This window comes from Accipiter gentilis, chromosome 6 (assembly GCF_929443795.1).
Source record: "Accipiter gentilis chromosome 6, bAccGen1.1, whole genome shotgun sequence".
Classification (NCBI taxonomy): Eukaryota; Metazoa; Chordata; class Aves; order Accipitriformes; family Accipitridae; genus Astur; species Astur gentilis.
In genome coordinates, this window is record NC_064885.1 from 16,806,684 (window position 1) to 16,827,301 (window position 20,618).

At 54.4% G+C, this 20,618-nt stretch overlaps 1 protein-coding gene and 1 non-coding gene across 2 annotated transcripts; one reads left to right on the forward strand and one right to left on the reverse strand.

The window, feature by feature from the left end:
- Positions 1-787: 787 nt before the first annotated feature.
- LOC126040070 (5S ribosomal RNA) lies at positions 788-906 on the reverse strand. The gene has a single exon (XR_007506491.1). It is a non-coding gene; the product is annotated as a 5S ribosomal RNA (ribosomal RNA).
- A 2,904-nt stretch (positions 907-3,810) lies between these two features.
- On the forward strand, positions 3,811-20,276 carry EFHD1 (EF-hand domain family member D1). Its single transcript, XM_049803078.1, has 4 exons — positions 3,811-4,218; positions 11,998-12,145; positions 17,329-17,463; positions 18,596-20,276. The coding sequence occupies exons 1-4, from the start codon at positions 3,905-3,907 to the stop codon at positions 18,728-18,730; spliced, it is 732 nt and encodes a 243-aa protein (XP_049659035.1). The 5' UTR covers positions 3,811-3,904; the 3' UTR covers positions 18,731-20,276.
- The last annotated feature ends 342 nt before the right edge of the window (positions 20,277-20,618 follow it).

The following is a 20,618-nucleotide window of genomic DNA, read 5'->3' on the forward strand; positions in this document are numbered from 1 at the left end:
CACAACCACACTCCTACCCCACACTGCAGCCTCACCGACCCACGCACAGCAGCGGCACGCCTCTAGACACACACCTGCCCCACCACGGTGACCCCCTGCAATACCCGCTCTCATCCCCACGCACCCCTGCCCCGCAAAGAGGCCCCTGGTGCCACTGACAGCAGGCTCCCACCCCACACTGCAGCCCCACCGACTCACGCACAGCAACGGAACACCTCTAGGACACACACCTGCCCCACCACCATCACCCCTGGCAACACCCGCTCTCATCCCCACGCACGCCTGCCCCGCAAAGTGGCCCCTCGGGCCACCGGCAACAGGCTCTCGTCCCACACTACAGCCTCACCGACCCACGCACAGCAGCGGCACGCCTCCAGAACACACACCTGCCCCACCACGGTGACCCCCGGCAACACCCGCTCACATCCCCACGCAACCCTGCCCCGCCAAGAGCCCTCTCGGGCGACCACAACCACGCTCCCACCCCACACTGCAGCCCCACGGAGGGGGGCTGCAGGCAACACCCACACACACCTGCCTTCACCACGTCGACCCCCTGCATCACCTCTACACATCCCCACGCCCCACATCAAGCCCTCTCGCCTAACCACAACCACGCTCTCACCCCGCACTGCAGCCCCACCCACCCACAGAGCTGAGCGCCAGACAGTCGCAGAGCACACCTGCCCCACCACCGCGACCCCGGCCCTCACCCGCACACCCCTGCCCCTCCGCAACACCGCAGCAAGAAAACAGGGGCCGCCCCGCGGCCTCCGCCAAGGCCAAAAGCCTACAGCACCTGGTATTCCCAGGCGGTCTCCCATCCAAGTACTAACGGGGCCCGACCCTGCTTAGCTTCCGAGATCAGACGAGATCGGGCGTTCTCAGGGTGGTATGGCCGTAGGCAGCCCTGTCCCCGCCAAGAGCCCTCTCGGGTGACGACAACCACGCTCCTACCCCACGCTACGGACTCACTGAGACACGCACAGCAACGGAACGCCTCTAGAACACGCACCTGCCCCACCACGGTCACCCCTGGCAACACCTGCTCTCATCCCCACGCCGCCCTGACCCGCAAAGAGGCCCCTCGGGCCACCGGCAACAGGCTCTCGTCCCACACTACAGCCTCACCGACCCACGCACAGCAGCGGCACGCCTCCAGAACACACACCTGCCCCACCGCGGTGACCCCCGGCAACATCCGCTCACATCCCCACGCAACCCAGGCCCCGCCAAGAGCCCTCTCGGGTGACGACAACCACGCTCCTACCCCACACTACAGACTCACTGAGACACGCACAGCAGCGGCACGCCTCTGGGACACACACCTGCCCCACCACGGTGACCCCCATCAACACCCAGTCTCATCCCCACGCTACCCTGCCCCGCAAGGAGGCCCCTCGGGCCACCGACAACAGGCTCCCGCCCCACACTACTGACTCACTGAGACACGCACAGCAGCGGCACGCCTCAGGACACACACCTGCCCCACCACGGTGACCCCCAGCAACACCCGCTCTCATCCCCACGCACCCCTGCCCCTCAGAGAGTCCCCTCGGACCACCAGCACCACGCTCCCACCCCACACTGCAGCCCCAACAACTCAAGCACAGCAACGCAACACCTCTAGAACACACACCTGCCCCACCACGGAGACCCCCAGCAATACCCGTTCACATCCCCACGCAACTCTGCCCCGCCAAGATCCCTCTCGGGCGACCACAACCACACTCCTACCCCACACTGCAGCCTCACCGACCCACGCACAGCAGCGGCACGCCTCTAGACACACACCTGCCCCACCACGGAGACCCCCTGCAATACCCGCTCTCATCCCCACGCACCCCTGCCCCGCAAAGAGGCCCCTGGTGCCACTGACAGCAGGCTCCCACCCCACACTGCAGCCCCACCGACTCACGCACAGCAACGGAACACCTCTAGGACACACACCTGCCCCACCACCATCACCCCTGGCAACACCTGCTCTCATCCCCACGCAGCCCTGACCCGCAAAGAGGCCCCTCGGGCCACCGGCAACAGGCTCCTACCCCACAATACACAGTTTGTAATGCAGATACTCAGATTTGTACTTTGTGTTATACTGCAACAGTGTACTGGTATGGTTGTACCCACTTGTCAGACATACTCATCACCATTCTCAGAACATTTCCCTGCACTTGCCCTCCTTGTTATTGTGCCATCTCTGCACCAATTCCACTTTGCAGATGATTCTGTCTTTCCTCATTTCATTTACCAGCCGTCTTCTACCCCTGAACTTTATTTCCAGCAGATGGCAACCTGGCTGTGCTGTTGGTGATTTCACCATGGTTCTACTCCAGTGTCTGCACACCCTCCAAGCCAGAGAAGCACCTTTGTGCTCATGAATCTCCAGGGTGGCTAGTGTCCTGGCAGCAGCTCCCAGCTCTCCTCGCTATTCCGCTTGAGTGGAAGAAGTTGTTCTCCACTATGGATGTGGCACTGTCTGAAGGCAAAGCAGTGTGGGCACAGCACATGCCATCCCTTCCACTTGGCAGCTGTGTTTTCAGGCAGTTTTGGTGTGATACACCTGCAGTGGCCTTCCTGCGCCACATGCAGTGGTGACCCTGCAGCCATTCCATGCCATGCCCAAGCAGGAGGTAGCAGGCAGGGTTTCAGCTAACGGCCTCAGCAGTAATTTTCTGAGGAGGTTTGGTGAGAATGACCTTGCCCAGGAGTATCCGCTGTAGGTCGCCATGTTGTGGTAGGGTCAGAGAGCTGCTTAGCACCCACCGGGAGGTGCGAAATAGCCACGTCACAGCCGCTGGGGCAGGTTCCCCATGATGCACAGGCTCGGGCACGTAGGAGCCATAAGCAGGTGGCAGGTCCGAGCTGATGCTTTCCTCTCCCCCTCCTCCTCGGCGGGTAAATCCCATCAGCAGCTACCCTAAACCGCTACACTCCAGCCCTGATCCCATCTCGGGGGTTGACATCAGCTTCCGATCAGCCAGGCCAGGGTCGGACAGTCCCGGGGAGGGACACCCCTGTGCCCCGCCGAGGCCAGGGAACGGCAGGGATGGCACTGGGCACCGGCCCGGGGAAGGGGAGCGGCTTGGCGGAAAGGGGCCGCCCGTCTTCCATGCTCTCGGGAGAAGGAGGGGGAGGCCGGAGCTCAGCTGAGCTTTGTCCTGGGTTAATTTTAGCCCAGGGAGATAAGAGAGGGGAGGCGCATGGAGGGACTTAAGGGGTCCCTCTGCGCCGGCAGGGGGCAGGCCTGGCCTCCGCCGTCCTTGCAGGCGTGGGGTGGGCTGCGGGGTGCCTGGGAAGCCAGCCTGGCCTGTCTGCTTTCCCCGGCCGCGGGGAGGGGGCGGCCGGACTGGGGGCTCGTCTCAGCCCGGAGAACGGGGTAGTGTAGTCAGCGGCTGCAGGGTGTCTGTGGCCTGTGCACTCCGGGGCCGGCGTCGTGCCGCGGAGTGGGGCGCAGGGGGCTCCTTGGGGGGTGCGTGGGAGGGTGACCATGGGGATGTACCTGAGTGGGGGGGGGTCCCTGTCTGGGGTGAGACCGGTACCTGTGGGGAGATAGTCTGTGGGGGTGTACCTGAGCAGGGGCGATTCCTGCGTGAGAGAGCGTACGGGTGAGGGGGTCAGCCTGCGGCGTTGCACCCGACTGTGGGTGTACACGCAGGGGGTACCCCCGGGGAGGAGGGTAGCGTGACCGCCCCACGCGCGGACAAGCCCCCCACCACCAGGGCTGCCGCCGCGCCTCCTTAAGCGTCCGCCCCGTCCCGGCCTCCCCCCGCCCCGTCCCGCCCCGTCCCGCCCCGCTCCCTCTGAGTGAGGGAATAAAGTTGCGGGCCGGGACAGGCGATCCCGGCTGGAGCGGAGCCGAGCGCGGTAGGAAGTCGCAGTGGCCGGGCAGCTCCGGGCCATGGCCTCGGAGGAGCTGGCGCAGAAGCTGCAACGGCGGTTGCAGTTGGAGGAGAGCGGGGCGGCAGTGGAGGGCGAGGCGGCGGCGGCGGGGACGGGAACGGCTGGCAGGGGCGAGGAGGCGGCCGGGGACCAGGCGGAGCGGAGCTGCCTGACGGCCAGCGCGGGCGCGGAGCTGAGCGCCAAGCTCTGCCGGCGGCAGGACATCAACGAGGGGGCAGCGCAGCCCCGGCGGGCCGCCGTCTTCAACCCCTACACCGAGTTCAAGGAGTTCAGCCGCCGGCAGATCAAGGACATGGAGCGCATGTTCCGCCTGTGAGTGGGGTGGGAGCGGGGGTTCACCCCCTAGGGAGGGGGGGACGGGTTTTGGGCTCTGCTTTTCTTCCGCAAACAGTTCCCGAGCTTTTCCCGGGGGGGGACATCTGGAGAGAGCCTGCTTGCTCTTGGCGAGATGTTTGCATTTTTCCGCGGTTTTGCGGTCGGGCTGGAAGAAGCTGCGGCGGGTTACCAGCGCCATTTGATCCCGATATTGTCCCTGTGTGTTTGGCGGGGGGCGGGGGGAGGAGGGTTCGTAGGGTTTGCCTCTGACCCGGAGCTGGGGCTCAGTCCCGCGCTTAGATCACGGCCTGGGCTTGCCTCTACTGTACCCGGGTTCAGGACGATGGCTGTTTGTGGTGGCACCCACGAGCTGTGGCTTTGGGGGATTCTTTGGGTGGGACAGGGGGCTGGGAGAGCGCAGGTGCTGCTGCCCCACACCCTGGGGCACCTGGTGGGTCTGGGTCCTGGGGCCTTGCAGCAATGCTGGGCTGCAGCCACTGGGACCCTGAACATCCCCTGTAGCTTTGCTGGCGCTGGCGGGCAGTGCTGGAGCTCCATCCAGGGTTCTGTTAGCCAGGCCTTGTGCTTGCTCCTTCTCATGCACCCAAACAAAGCTTGAGCACAGCTTCCTCTTGCTTCCCCCTTCCTGGGGGCCGGGATTCCCAGCAGGAAGTTTTGTATTAAAGTCAAGCTGCTGGTGGCAATGTGGAGAGTTGCTGTTGTAAGCAGAAAGGCTTGGCCCTTCCTGGGGCCAAGATCCAGCCTGTGTCTCTCCCCCATGAGTTCTGTCCTGGCTCCTGCAGTTGGGCTGTACCTGGGTAGCTTTGGTTACCTGTGCTCAGGTTTCCCTCCAGCACCACAAAACCTTGCACTCCTGGGGACTGATGTTCTCCCAGCCCCAAGGAGAGGGGTTGGGCAGGCAGCTGCATAAGCCAGCTGGCCGCAGGCAGGCAGGGCTGCCAGACTGGGGGTGAGCTGCTGCCAGGCACGAGGAGGCAGTGCCATAGAGGTGCTACGTGGGCTGTCATGGCAGGGCACAAAGATTTTCTTCAGCTCACAGAGGTGACCGCAACAGGGTTTGTAACTTGCTAGATCCTCAACTTCCTACCTGGAAGCTGCCTTGGGCGCCCTGGAGGCTGGGGTCATTGCGAGGGGACCAAGAGCCTGGTTGAACACTTCCACCTCCTGATGCTGCAGGGTGTTGCTAGCCCCTGCCAGGGCTGTTACTGTGGGAGACAGCGCGATGGGCTTTTGTGAGCTCACCAGAGTTCTTTGTTGCACGGGTAGCGTGTTGGCAGCTGGGCACAGGAAGGGAGGTGGTCTGGGTGAGAATGCTGTTCTGCTCGCTGCTGTGCCCCTTTTGATGACAGTTAAAGGGGATCCCACTCTGCAAAGGGCTGAGACATGGTGCTGTGAGGGCAGAAGGACAAACCATGCTGGCAGCTGTAGTGTTCAAAAGCTGTGGGCAAGAGCCCGAAGCGGGCAGCGGCACTGCCTCAATAGGGATAAGGAAAGGAACAGTGGTGGTTTGGGAAATAGAAAGTAGAAGAGCTGAATTGCAGCCGAATTTTTCAACAATGAGCTCATTAAACGCCGGCCTTGTAAGTGGGAAACCTAGGCTTTGCTGTTGAATGCTAATCAGCTGGTCAATGTAGCTGGAAAACATTGTGTGCCCTGTGAGGACTACTGCAGCTGAGCACCAGCCAGTCATGCCAAAAGGGGCAGAAGCTGGCCTTGCACTCCCCGTGGTCTCCTGTGCTTCTTGGACAGGTGGATGGAAAACCCTGTCCTGGTTTTCACTCTGTTACAGGCATCTGATGTTAGTGGTGGCAGAGGATCTGGTCTTTGGTCCATCTGCTCTGAGTGACCAGTTTCAAGTACTGGCCAATGCCACATGATCCAGGGAGGAGAGGAAATGTTCCCCTTAATTCCTGCCAGTCAGAGCTTGAGTTAATGTGATTAAGGCTTTTATTCTCTGTATGGCTTATTGGCCCTGGGCACCATAACCCAGGGTCTTTCTTACTAACAGTGAAAAATAAGCCTTTGACTGACAAGGATTTATCTTCTCACTGTCACAGTTTGCCAGGCTTCTGCTGTCAGACTTCCCATCCACAAGTGTTTCTTACCAGTTCAGTGGGACCTGTAAATCTGTTATTCAGACTGAACTTGATCCTGTGGGACCTGGGCATGGTGTGGGCTGGGTAAGGGTGCTCCAGCTGGGAAGAGGGAGTTGCTGGTGATAGCGGCTGCTATGGTGTCTGTCAGGGCGTCCCATGGTATGGCTGGTGGCTGTGACTATCTGGTGCCAGGGTGGAAGCAAAGGGCTCATCTGAACATGAGACTTCCCAAAATCCAGTGCTCCATCCAGGTGCTGTGTGCTGCTGGGAGCATCCTTCCAAAACAGAAATGATGCTCCTGCTGCCATGGTTGGGCTCACTTTTCGCTCTCTTGTCCAAGCCTCTTCTTGGCAGCATCCCCCTATTTTGGCCCCATTCCCCTGGAGATGGTGTGTGGGTATCTGTTGTAGGAGCTGGGGCTGTGCAGGAGCCTGTGGGGGCTGCTTGGGTGCAGGCAGCCTTCGGGATGGGTATTTTTTTTGGCAGAGGGACCAGGAAGTCTGCAGCTCGGGCTAATTATAATGTGACCTAATTAGCTGCCTATTCTGACAATGTGTGAGGACTGTGGTAACCATGATAACCTCCCTTCCCCAAGTCTTGTGAGCAAACCCTCAGGAGCTCTGGAGTCTCACAGCTCCCCTTGATGCCATCTTGTCCAGGGAAATGGCAGAGGGGGGTGTGAAAGCCAGGCTGTGAGGCTATGCCTGGCAGGAGTGACCTTTCTGAGGGCGGTAGGGGGGAGGAGAACAACCATCAACTTCATCTGCGCAGTGCGAGGGAGTGGAGAAATTCCAGCCTTGCTATTGCTTTTGTATTTAGGGTATTTCACGTGTTGCCCATGTGTTTCATGACTACCTTGTGCCTGGCTGGTGGGAGAGGCTGTGATGTCTCCTTGCCCTCCTAGAGCAACTTGGGAGCCCCTTGCCAGGTGTCCCTGTACCAAGGGACATGTCAGATGTGCTGCAGCAGACCTGCTTGTTCCAGGACTGCTGTGCTCCCAGTGTGACCTGTGGTCTGTGACCAGCTGCCTCTGGAGTCCCAGTGGTCTCAGGGAGGTCATCCCCATGGGGACTCAGCCACCCCAGGTGCCCAGCACCCAGCCTGGGCCCTGCAGCCTTCTATGCCTCGAGGTCTTGCCCAGCATCTCAGAGGAAATCTTGCTGGAGGAGACTTTTGTCTTGCCATTGTGTCCCTCCAGGAGCAGGAGAGCTCCTGCTGCCTGGCCTGGGAAGGATGGGGCTGCACAGGGCTGAGGAGCCTGTTCCTGTCCCCACCCCGGTAGGGAGGAATTGTTTCCAAAGCTCTTGGCAACAGAGTAGAATATTTCAGTTGGAAGGGACCTAAAATGATCACATCTAGTCCAACTGCCTGACCACTTCAGGGCTGACCAAAAGTTAAAGCTTGTAAGGGCATTGTCCAAATGCCTCTTAAACACTGACAGGCTTGGGTCATCAACCACCTCTCCAGGAAGCCTGTTCCAGTGTCTGACCACCCTCTTGGTAAAGGAATGCTTCCTTGTATGCAGTCTGACCCTCCCCTGGCACAGCGTTGAACTGTTCCCATGTGTCCTATCACTGGATACCAGGGAGAAGAGATCAGCACCTCCCTCTCCATGTAAGGTGAAACACAATGCTCAGAGGGAATAAAGTACTACTTAAAAAGGATTTTGAAATATTTAAGAGGAGATTATTACTACTTCAGCACCATTACTCCGACTGCTTTATTTCAAAGCCTGTTTTAGGCCATTGCAGCATGCAGAAATTACAGATCAAAGTCCAGGTGCCCCCAGTGTGTGGAGCAAGCTCAGGTACAGCAAACATGTACAGGGAGGGCAGGTTTTCTTTCCAGCCGTTCTCAAGAGCCATGAATGTTTACAAACTGCTCTTTGATCCTTCAGGATTTGGGATTTCTTATTCAACTATCCTTCCCTGCCCCCCCTTGGTTTTTTTTCAGGCAGCTGGGGAGGTGACTGCAGAGTTGGTACAGGTGATGCAGTCCTCAGCATCTCCTTTTTCCTCCCTTCTTGGTGCTTCTTTCTTTTGTGGTGTAACTCGCCCCCAGCTGTGCTGTGTAACACCATTACAATGATTGTACTTGGGCAGAAATAATGTGTAACACACTTCTTGCTCTTAAGCGAGTCTGTTCAGCAAGTATTCCTTCTTCCTCCTCCCCAATTTCACCTCCTGCTTTCCTCCCCCAGTATTTCAGCAGCCAGGCACGCTCTGCAGCCTGGGTGGAAGTGAGCCAGCGTGGGAATCTGGGCGCATCCTTGTTGCAGCAGATTTTGGCAGCCACTGCCTATGTCTCATCTGCTGCCAGGAACACTGCTGCGGCGGCACTGCAAAGCCTTATCACGTCAGCTGTGGTGCTCATGGCTGCCTGTGGTGTCCCAGCCGTTGCAGGTGGGGACATGCCATGGCACTGACTTGCTGCTGTAGTTGCCTGTCTGCCTGCAATGTGAGATGTCTTTGCCCATCAGCATGAGAGCCCCTCTGTCTGCAATGTCTGCACATCACTGGGGTGATGTTTGGCTTGCGGCCCCGGGGAGGTCTGAGTCCGAAAGAAGCAAATCTCCAGTGTCATGGCAGGACAGTGGGTGACGGGAGCGGGGGCTGAGAGGGCTGGCAAGGCACCTGAGTGCTGCATACTCTTGCTGTGCCACTTCTGCAGTACAGGATGGGATGGCTCCCTGGGATGCTGGGATGCATTTGGGGACCAAACTTGCCCTGGTGCCCCCCTCCAACTCTGCCTTTGCTGCCTGTTAGGGCTCACTGGTGTCTGTCACCACAACACAGCTGCTCTGCAGGCAGTGAAATGGGTGTGAGTGGTATCAGGGGCTGGGAGTGGTGTCAGGGGCTGGCTGGAGCCCTGGGCCTTGAAAGGGAGCTCCCAAAAGGCAGACAGTGGGGTTTTTGGTAGGGCTAAGTGTGCTGGGAGCATTGGCTGGCCAACAATGTGCAGCCCACACCATGCCCCATTGCACTGAGTGCTTGTGCCTGCAGGGGGGCGATGGAGAATGAATTGTGCCTTCTCTCATGCCCTATAAATATGCCTCTCCCTAAATAGTCTGGCTATGTGGCTCCGTGGCAGCCGAGTGGCTGTACACAGGTCCTAAAATACTCGGGCTGTTCTAGGAGGCAAGGGGGGCAGGGAGGAAATGCAGCAGTTTGCAGGGTGCTGCTGTTGCTCTGCAGGACGGGCACCGAGCATCCAGGGGCTTCAATGTCCCTCTGTCTGTCCCCGATTGCAAGGGACTGGTAACCCAATTTTGGGGTGCATCTCGGTTGCACCAGTTTTATCCTGGCCTGGCGTGCTCAACACCCATTGTGTGACTGGTACAGTGTGCTGCTCTGCTGTGGTGGCCCACCACTGGCAAGACCCCATTTCTCACAATCCTGGCTTTGTGCTGCCTCTCTGCAGGGATGACAAGCCCTGAGGCTGTGACCCATGCTTAACCCTTTCGAGATGGTGCATTTACTCCTGGGCTTAGGGCCAGGACAGGCACTAAGGGATGGCGTTTGCCTGTGGGTAGCGTCCATAGTAGAAGGGTGAGATGAACATTGCAGGCATGTGCCCTCCTTCTGCATTCATCTCCATTATCCAATGCCTCTGAGAGGGGCTGGGAAGTGTCCTGACCCTGGATGGGCAGCCCTTGGTGAGGGCCTCAGTGTAGTCCTGCTTCTGCACCCAGCCAAAGGGCAGTGTGAGCTTGCTGGGGCCCAAAAAAAACCTCCCAATCCCAAGTGCCTCCCTGCCACGATATGCTTTGGTGCTTTATCTGATCAAAGGCACTGCCTCTCCAATTGCCTTACTTTAGAGGAACACCTCCACATCTGTTCTCCCAAACTTAAAGGAAAAGCAAATTGACTATTAAATATTGCACTTATTACACTTCCGTGCAGTCTTGAAAGTGCATCTCTGAGCTGGGCTGGGTAATGCTGTGAATGTGTGCCTTAATTAACTGACACCTTCCTTGCTGTGATGAACGCGCTGCTTTTCTGCCCCGTGATGTCTTCGGACTGTGACCTGGTTTCTGATCCAGCAGAGGTTTCTTTCCTAGTTTTTCAGTGAGCTGTCTGGCCTGGTGGGTTCACAGGTTTGTAGGGTGCAGAGAGTGCAGGCAGACTGGTAGCAGGGGCTGTGTGCCAGCCTGGTGATGTCCCTGTCATTTGGGATCTTATGGGCCTGGGACCCTTGGAAACAGGGAGGCACAGAGAGCATAAAAGCTGCTTGTGGAGGTCTTTGGAAAGCTGTGGAGGCTACCCCAGTTTGGGGGAGCAACATCCTATACAAGTGAAGGCAGGGGCAAGGCTCTTGGCTGCAGCCCTGCCTCACATTGCCCACGGCTGTGAGCAGCTTGGGGCCTGTGGCTTTGTTCGTGCCTTCCTCTGCCACAGCTTCCTCTGCGGCTGTGAGGCTTCTCAGCTGGAAAGGGCTTTCTTCCAGGGTAACCACAACTGTGCAGATCTGTCTGGGACAGCTACAGCCATCGTTTCTTTGGAAGAGAGCTAATAGTCAATGAAAGATGATGGGTGGGAGGATTTGACCAGCTCCTGCCAGCTGGGAAAGCTTCAGTGATGTGCCTATGATTTTTCTGAATGGTTGAAAGGATTTAACTCTGTCAGGGTTGAGATGGTGGCAAGGAGGGCGGGAAGCAAGAAAGCAGTGGCAGGCTGTGCACCGGGGCTGAGCTCAGCCTGGTGGACCCTGCCCCATCTTCCCATGTGAGCCCCCAGCTCTGTGCTGGACCCCGATGGCAGGACCAGGATGAGAGAGGGCTGTCAATGGGCTGTCTGACAGTAGGGTGCCCATCCCTCCAGCCTTTGGACTTTGAAACCCAGTGATGGCCCTGGTGGCTGTGAAACGCTGGTTGCTGGGTGGGCTGGATGCTTTACTCTCACCCGCAGCAGATGTCAGGGGAGGAATTGGTGCACAGTCCCAGGCTGAGCACGGTGGGTCACTACCTCACCATCCCTAAAGCACTCTGCCCCTTGCACGGGTGCGCTCTCCTCCTGCAAGGAGTCCTCGCAGTCCTTTGTGTTCCATTGGGAGCATGGTCCCACTCCAGTCTTGCTTCTAGAGGTGGGCACTGGTTTCCTCTGCCAGTGGTCCCCTGGGATTGCCTTTCTGCTCTGCCTGAGGACACTGAATAAACAGCTGCCCTGAAGCACAGTGTTTGTGTATTATAAAACCATGTTGGAGAGGAAAGATCTTAACAGTTAGAGGGAGTGTATTTTGCTTATGAAGAAAGATAGCTGCTTTCTGCTGGGAGGTTCTGGTTGGTCTCTGCTCCCTGTTTCTCCTTGAAACAAGCAGGAGACATGGCAGTAGCTGGCTCTGGCATGCCTTTGCCTCACTGTGCCAGTGCATGGTGTAAACTGTGCTGGGCACACAAGTGGGCGAGATGGAAATCCCACTGAGGTAAGCTGAGTTTCCTCCATGTTCCTTCTGTGTGGGTGGTTTGGTCTGAGCTCCCCTGAGCACTTCTCTCTCTGATGAGACAGCTCTGAAAGCTGCAAGCTACTTCCCTGAGCTTAATATAGCTTCCCTTCTCCCCCTAAGCTTTGAACTACCCTGTGACTTTATCCATTTGCATGGTTCCTCTTCTGGGAAGATGGGGGATGACGAGTGCTGACCCTTTCCCCTTTGCAACCCACAGGTATGACTCAGGACGGGATGGGTACATTGACCTGATGGAGCTGAAGCTGATGATGGAAAAGCTGGGAGCCCCCCAGACCCACCTGGGTCTGAAGAACATGATCAAAGAGGTGGATGAAGACTTTGATGGGAAGCTCAGCTTCCGTGAGGTGAGGGTGGCTGCAGGAGCAGACAGGGATGTGGCTGTGGGGTGGAGGGAGGAGGCAGCCAGGCCCTGTAGTCTGGCTGTAGGTAGCCCTGTCCCCTCTGTGTTTCTGCAGCTGTGGGGTGCTGTGGAGAAGGAGGCAAGCTTCCCCATGCCATGGGGAATTCAAGGTGTGGAGCTGTGTCAACATCCATTGCCATGTGGCAGTAATGGTACCTGATGCTAAAGCTCTCCAACCTCCTGTTTGCTTTGGGAGCACATTTGAGCCCTGCTGCAGCTACCTGGGAGTGCTGTCAGAACTCCTTGCTGTAGCTGGAGGTGGCATGTCCCTTCAGTCACAAGGTCTCATTGCTGGGCTCCTGCAGTACAGCAGCTCGGTCCTCATTTCAGGTGCAGGGCAAGGGTTCTGCTCAGAGCAACTCATCTCATGGGGTGCAGGAGGCTGCCTCTTCCAGTTTATGTTGGGTCCCTCTCTGCATCATGCAGTGACCAGCCACAGCGAGCTTCACGAGGGGTGGTCACCTCTCTGCAGCAAGGAATAAACATTGTAATGCAGCAGTTTGGTACTGCATGCTGGCTCAGCAGGGACACACGGCAAACAGATCTGTCTGTCACCACTGTGCTGAGACCACTGGGAGCAGTGTGGGCAGGCCAGGAACTGCTGCTGGGTGGAGGAAGAGAGGGAATTTGAGCAGTGACCTGTAGGCACTCGAGGGTACGCAACTCATCTCAGCAGGAAGGGGGAGCCCAGATACCAAAACCTCCTGTTGCATCGTCGCCTCGTCCCAGGCTTTGATTGCTGTCTCAGAAGCATATGTCATACTGTGGCTTTCTAAATTAACCGACAGCCCCTTAGGCAGCAGGAGGGCTATTGCTGCTTGTGTCCTGCACCGGTTGTGAGGGCTGTGCTCCTGTCCTGCCGCCTCCTGCCCCAGGGGATGGCAGTGATGGGCCCTGAGCAGCTGGGCTCCCTTGTTTCTGCAGGGGCTGTGCTCTCACCATGCCTCCTCCAGGGTGGGGGTTTGGTTATGGAGAAAAGGTGCAGAGCTCTCCACAGCTCAGGACATTGAGGTCTTCATTATGGAAATGCCGAGACCTTTGGCAGTGCCTGGGAGGGAAGATGAGCAGCCAGGGCCTGCCATGACTGGCAGGGCTGGTTGGGGTGTGAGGGGTGACTGACAGGTCACAGAGCTGCTGCACCATCTCTCTGTGCTGGCATTTCACACCATCTTCCCCTGCTTTCGTCTCCCAAGGGTTTTGTTGCATTTCTTTTGCTCTAAGAGGGCAGCAGTAGAAGACAGAGGCCAAAGACTGTTGGGCTACAGCACCCAGCCTCTAGAGAGGCGGGGGAAAGACATGTAAATCTGGGAAGTGAGAGCCTGTCTGTTCACACCAGCAAAGCCCTAAGCTGGCAGCTCCTCTGGGCAGGGAAGGAGACGTGCCCGGTCAGAGGTGAACTGGGGGTAGCAAAGAATCCGGTGGAGCAGGAAGATTACTGTGCTCTTGGCCCCGGGTCAGATGGTGATTGCCAAATCACTGTGTGGGCTGGAGGAGCCCTCTGTTTCTCTTTGTGCTTCCTGGGCCACCCTTCACCCTGGGTGAAGAGCTGGGGACAGCCTCTGGGCTTGCCGCAGAGGCTATCTCCTGTGAAAGAGAAAGAGAAGTGCCTTTATCCTCAAGGCTCTGGAAGATGCTGTGATGTCCTGGCACCAGTGGCAGAACAGCTCCTCTTTTGCTGCCACCTGTTTGGAGCACAGCACCCTGCACTGCTGCCCATCAGCTGGCATGGGCTGCCTGTGCTGCCAGCCCTTGGCATGCGGCACACAGCAGCTGGTGCTGTTGTAGTGTCTTTCCAGATGCAAAATGATGGTCAAACACAAGCTTGAGTGGCACATGGGTTGGAATGAGGAAGCATCACTGACAGAGCTCTGGGGACAAATTACATGGCAGCTTTGGCATGTACCCAAAGCTTCCCGTGGTAGAGAGGAGCAGGATGCTTCCCGCCTTGTTGCAGATGTGCTGTGTCCAGCTGCTGTTCGGGCAGAGGACTGGCAGGGAGGCAGGTTTCCTGGTGGGTGAGGAGGTCTGAACTAGCCTGTAGCCCTGTCCTACTCTGCTTCCCATTGGTGGTGACAAGCAAGCACATGGAGGGTGACCAAGGTGATTTGGAGTATTCTGACAACACAAGGAAAAACCCTGGTTTAAATGAGTGTCTGAACTCACCAGGGTGTGACTCGAGCACTTGAGGGCTCCTGTCTGCCTCTCCAGAGAATAACAAGTCCTGACATACCTGCCTGAAGATTGGCTTTTTGTGGCCTGGCCAGAGAATTGGCAAGGACCTCTTTCACTTGCAGTAGGTCACCTTTTGCTGCTGCTTTGAGTAGTGTCATGTCCTCCCATCCCAGCTAAGCTGTTGCCTGGAAAGCAGGCTCGTATGGCTCTGACTTGCTGCTGATGAACTGCTGGCCCTGTTAGGAAGGCTGTCTTCTACCACTGACCTTTGAGTGTCCATCAATACATCAACAAATAACTACACAAGACTCCCTCTGTGACTCAAGGAAAGAAATTTAGGCTTAAAAATGTTAGTTACAGTGAGGGGTGGGAAAAACCCCACCTTTGTCTAATTCCATCATTACCACAGGAAACCAGAGTTAGTTGCTATCATAGTAATGTCTAATTGTAGCTGCTATCTAGAAGCCATAAAAATCCACCCACTGCCCTCCATGCCTGTACCAGCTTAAATGCTGACCCACATCATGTGTTTGTGAGCAGGCTTGGTGCAAACCACAGCCTTGGGTGGCACTGCTTTTCTGGCAAGCTGTTGCAAGGCTGCTTCTGCTGGTCAATCCTGTACCTTCCCTTGCATCCCTGAGGTCAGCACGGTGCCCAGTGGGGCTGTGTAACTGCAGCATCGCTCCGAGACCTGGCACTGTGGGGTAGGTCTTGGATCATGAAGGAAGGACGTGAGAGCAGATACATGTCTTATCTCTTCTGAGGTTAGTGGGGTGGAAAGTGTGTGTCACCTTGTCCTTGAGAACACAGCTTTTAAAGGTACCAACATTATTCACTTTTGCTTCTCTGTTGACATTTCCCTGAGGCTTAGCTGCACATGATGTGTCCTGGGCCCAGCAAGAGTGTGAGACAAGCTGGGAATGGGAGCTGAATGATGATTGCTGGTGTTCTCTAGTTAGTAAGGACTGATGCCTTGAGGGCAAACAACTGATGAGGTGAGCTGCAGTGAGGAAGGATTGCTCCTGAGCTCCTGCGGAAACCACCATGGTGCCCCATAGTCCACCTCGCTGACGTTATGCGGCATCTGCCGCAACTGGTGGCTTAGTCCCTGGTTTCCTTTAACGTAGCCTGCCCTTCCTGGCTGGGCAGCCCTTATTCCACTGGAGGATTGCTGCCCATCCCCTAGTTTCAGGATGATTCACGCACACTTGTACCCATGACTGGGTGTTTCCAGTCCCTCCCTGGGCGACAGCTGTACCAGACCTCAGGACTGTGCTGCCTCCACTGCCCTTTTCTGATGCCAGGAAGCAGGACTCACAGGGTGGAGCAGAAACTGTGAGGAGGAACCATGATTAATGCCAGCCTGGCTGCCAGCCCTCTGTGTCTCCATGCCCGCTGGTGGAGGAGGGGAGGAACTAGCCTGAGCCCAGCGGATCTGAGCAGAGGGAGAGGATGTCTTGGGGAGAATTTGGTTTCTTTTTGAGCAGGATGTTCTGCCCATTAAGCAGAGCATCATTTAATTTCTTACATATGTTTGGAGGGGGAGAGGTTCCCTTCCCAAGCACAGCCTGGTTTCTGGCTGCTCTGTGCTGACCACGTGTGTGTTACAAGACAGTTGCATGAAGCAATGCCTGGTGATACTGCTTCTGTGAAACGGCAGCCAGCGCTGCTGTCATCTCCACACCCTTCCCCATGGGAGGCTTTCCCAAACTCTTTGCGTCTCCACCAGCTTCTGCGAGCAACCTGAAGCAGGCGAATGCTTCAGGGGCTGGCTCAGTGCAGATGCTTGGGCTCTGCTGCCCTCCTCTGGGACAGCTCGGGTTCTCCGTAGGAAGAAGCAAAGTCCAAAGCCTGGTGGTCTGAGGAGCACAGCACTAGAGGTATTTGATGTTCCTGTGCAAATGGATCTCAAGGCAACCCTACGTGGTATGTGCAGCCCTCTGCACTGGACTGAAGTGGTGCAGTGCTGCAACTTTGTTGCTTGTGCTCCTTTTGTACCCGGGTGACTTGTCCCTGTCTCTGTTCTTTCCACACTGTTCCAAGCGTTGGGACACCTCCTGGGGTGGCCAAGAATAGCAGGGAGTTACAGGACATCTCAAATTATGCATAAAATATCCACATCTTAACCAGGAGTTTGGTTAGCAGGTGAAAGGTGGTGCAGAGGTATTTATTTTTATGTAGGCAGGTTTTGTCCCTTTTGTAAAAACAAAAGTGTGCTTTCCTGGAGTGTAATACAGGCTCTTTGTTTGTTTGTTTGCCTTTGGAATTCACTTGCCAATATGCGCTCTGCTGTAGTGACTCCATCCAGATTTGTAAAATGTCTGTGGTCCAGTGCAGGACAAAGGCTTCAAAACAAGTTGCTCTGTGGATGCTTGTTTGAGCCACTCTATCCCAGGGCATGCACACACCTGGGCTGCTGTTCTTTCGAACAGGAGTGCACTGGCACCTCGGTTTGTAGAGCCTGGGGTTCAGGTGTAATCCAGGGCCATCTTTGCCCTGCTTTCGTTGTCATGGGGTGTGATCTGAGCCCCCAGAACACTAGAGAAGCTGGTGGGGGACTTGTGAATACACCATTAGGGTGTGGGGACATAAAGAGGTATATCTGAGCCTACCATACTGTTGTACTAGGCAGGTGGAGAGGTGGCTGCCTACCTCTGGCCATGTAGCAGCCCAGGCTTGGTAGGAGCTGTGCTTCACCAGAGCTCTGCTCCCCAGGAAACCCTCTTTTTCTATGAGATCTGTACCTCTTGTAGGCTAGCAGGGCTGTGTACTGGAGCCAGGGCACTGGAGCACAAGTTCTGTACTGCCACTTGGTTTATATAGACCTGGTTTCCTCAGAAACATTCAACAGAAATGTAAATTCCAGTCCTCTCCAGGCAAATGTCTGTGCTGTTTGCATTTTGAGTTGTTTGAGCCTCAATGAGCAACTTGCATGTTTCCTCTCTGTCTTGCTAGTTCCTGCTGATTTTCCATAAAGCTGCAGCTGGTGAACTCGAGGAGGACAGTGGCCTGTTGACCCTTGCAAAGCTCTCAGAGATAGATGTCTCAATTGAGGGAGTCAAAGGAGCCAAGAACTTCTTTGAAGCTAAGGTATGGTGTGGCACAGAGGAACATGAAAAAGTTCTGCACACAGGCCTTAATTGCCACTGAGACACAGACCCTGCTTGCTTTTCAGTAGAAGATACTGCCAGATTTCTCCCTAGCTAAAAGGATGCGTATTTCATGCCCCTCCCTGCCCCAACTCAGCCATAGCTTTTCCCTTCAAACTTTGTGGGACTTAAGCTACAGCCTTCCTCTGCAGATCAATCAAGACTAGAAAAGCTTAATTCACCATCTGTGCTGTGGGTCTTACCCTGGTAGAGCTGACTGGCTAACCTGTGTCCCTGTGGCTGGGAGCTCTATGGGACTAGCTGGCTGGCTGCTTTTAAAGACAAAAGCATCCTGGAAACTAATGCAATAGGGACCGAGTTTCCCATTTAGCAAAACCTCCCTCAACCAGAACACTCTGAGTTCAGTGGTGAATGGCGTATTTTGGAGTATACGATTTCAGACATCTCTTTCTCAAGCAGCTCTCTGTAACCTTTGGAATCAAAATTTTTCTGTAGGGTCCCAGGGTTGGCAGAAAGAGCTTTGTACCATTCGAAGCTGACAAAGCACCCTTTTTGAAAGGTCTTTTGGAGAGAAAATAATCCTGCTTGTTTATATAAGAAGTTTTTTCCCAAGAGCATAACACAGCTATTGCACAGCAGATGTACTGAGATGAAAGCTGGAAAAATAGCCAGTGAATAAACAATGTCTCTTTGATCTGCAGATTATCTGTGGTGTAGTATGATGTTCTCAGATTTGGCTGTGATTCAGAACTGTTTTCTGCAGTAGTTTCTCTCACTGTATACTCACAACTTATGCTATGCTGCCTGCTTACAGAAAGAATATATGTGACCCACTACTGACGGCACTGTTTGGGTCACTTATTAGTGACTTATTAGTAAATGACCTTTCTTTTGTTGATGTTAAAGTCAAGGAAGCTAACAGGTATTGGGTGTAAATACCCAAGCACTGCAGTGTAATTAATACTTGACCCATCCTGACATTGCTTCCCAGCAGGCACAGGGAGGTCCAGCAAACAGTTCTGCATTGTCATCTGGGAGTAGTTCAGGCTCTGGCTCTCCCTCTGATGCAAGGCCTGATGCTCTTCTATTTTCTTTCTCTCTCTCTTATAAAGGTTCAAGCCCTCTCTTCAGCCAGTAAGTTTGAAGCAGAGATAAAAGCTGAGCAGGATGAGCGAAAGCGTGAAGAGGAGGAAAGGAAACACCGCCGAGCAGCTTTCAGGGAGTTAAAGTCTGCATTTACCCAGTAACGAAGCAGCCAATATGCACTCTGAGATTGCACATGACTTGGTACCTTTCCCAGATCAGGGCTCTACCTGGAGAGAACTGCCTGGATCCTGCCTAAAACTCGTTAACAGCTTCGCTAGCCGCCTTCTTGAAGATCCTCCTGAGTTTCTAAGGGCACAACTCTTGCAGTTACTATGCATTCATAATGATGTGAATCACAAGAGCTGTGTACGTGCTGTTTGCTCTGAACTGTCAGGAACACATTGTCCTGAAGCAGAAACAGCAGGTAGCAAATAATGGGTGAGCACTGACAACTGTCATGTTTGCCTACTTCATTCTTTCCTTCTTTTCTATAAATCCTTTTTCTCTTAACCCCATATTAATTCATTCCTTGCTTGCAGGCAAGTAGTGAGGTCTTGTGTAAATCAGGGTGTACAAAGTACAGCTTGACTTCCTGTACGTTTGTACTGCTGTTGGGTGTTGTCACGCATCCTTGAGTCCCTCTTCTTCCTCAAAGCCCCATGCCACAGGCACTGTGAAAACACTGTGAAGAGAGAAAGATAGTTACTAGGGACATGGATCAAATTAATTATCACTTTCTGTAGCATTTTCTGCCACCCAGCATGTTGGAGAGTCTTCCAGTTTTTCTTCTCTGAAGTGCCATAGTAACAAACATTTCAATAAGAGGTGAGATTTCCCAAGACTTCAAAGGGAGGAAGCTGGTTCTGTCTTAAATGAGGAATAGAAAACTGAGTTGCCTGACCATGTATCTTCTTTCACATTCCATCACATTTCGTGTACTGTACAGCTCCACTGTATTTTCCAGCCTTAGGCAGCTGTATCTGTTTTTAAGGGATATTGCCAGCTGAACAATGCAATCAGATGGCACACTGGGGTTTTCTATTTGGAAATTTGCTCATATCCTGAATCATGCAGGTGACATTATTTGATTTTGTTAGAGCCATGACAGACAACACCAGCCCAGCATACTGAGCAATCCCTGCTGAAGAAGGGAAGAGCAAAGAGGTGATCATGTTTAGCTGAACTGAATTTTGAGGGTTTGCACTATGCTATTAGCCATTTTCTTTAGCAAACACAGGAAACTTGCCCACAAATGTTAAAGTGCCCACTGGTTGTCTGGATATATATACTTTAGGTCATGGCAGGGGAGCTGTGTTCCCTCAGAGACCTCTCTCAAAACATGGATTTGCTCAATTTCTGCCTCTGCTATTGCCCCAGTTAGTGCATTTTTAAATTTTTTTTTTCCTTTCCAGAACAAAACTCACCAGTTGTCTTTTCACTTGTCTGTTTTGCTTCTTAAACTGTGAGCACTAAACTGTGAGCGTGGAATAATAAATAGAAAAAAACCTCTACTCTTTAATGTCAGGTGAAAGAATTGCTAAACAAGTAAACTGTGTGTATATATCTTCACAGATTATATTTTATAAATCACGCTTTTTTAGCTAAATATTTATAATTAAATGTTTTTATACTTTACAACAAAGCAGATAATTTCATCTTCTATTTCTCCTGTTGCTGAAATGTACAAATAAAGCATTGTTATCTCCAGTCTTGCCTGTGGTTTATTTTAGGTCCTTGAATATACCACTTTGTTCAGAAATTACAGTAGTGATCCTCAGAGCTTGCTATCCTGACTTGGGTGAGTGAGGGAAGTGTTCAGTCCCTTCTTGATAGCACTTTCTTTTCTGTACAACAATTCTAGTGTAAAAAGCCCTAATGTCTGCAATTCCTCAGAAAGGAACGTGGCTTTGTAAGTATTTGAAATACTGCCTGCTGCTAAATGCTGACACTTGAAGGTTGTCAGCCTTCCTGTATCTTAAAATAGTCACTGTGTCTCAGCCCTGGTGGTGCCCAAGCTGGGAACCGGGCAGGTTGCTTCAGCTAGATTTC

Bases quoted from the DNA above. Each gene is read 5' to 3' on its own strand.
- EFHD1 (XM_049803078.1), top strand. From the start codon at position 3,905: ATGGCCTCGGAGGAGCTGGCGCAGAAGCTGCAACGGCGGTTGCAGTTG. The intron at 4,219-11,997 runs GTGAGTGGGGTG...TGCAACCCACAG, and splicing joins ATGGAGCGCATGTTCCGCCT to GTATGACTCAGGACGGGATG. The intron at 12,146-17,328 runs GTGAGGGTGGCT...CTGTCTTGCTAG, and splicing joins GGAAGCTCAGCTTCCGTGAG to TTCCTGCTGATTTTCCATAA.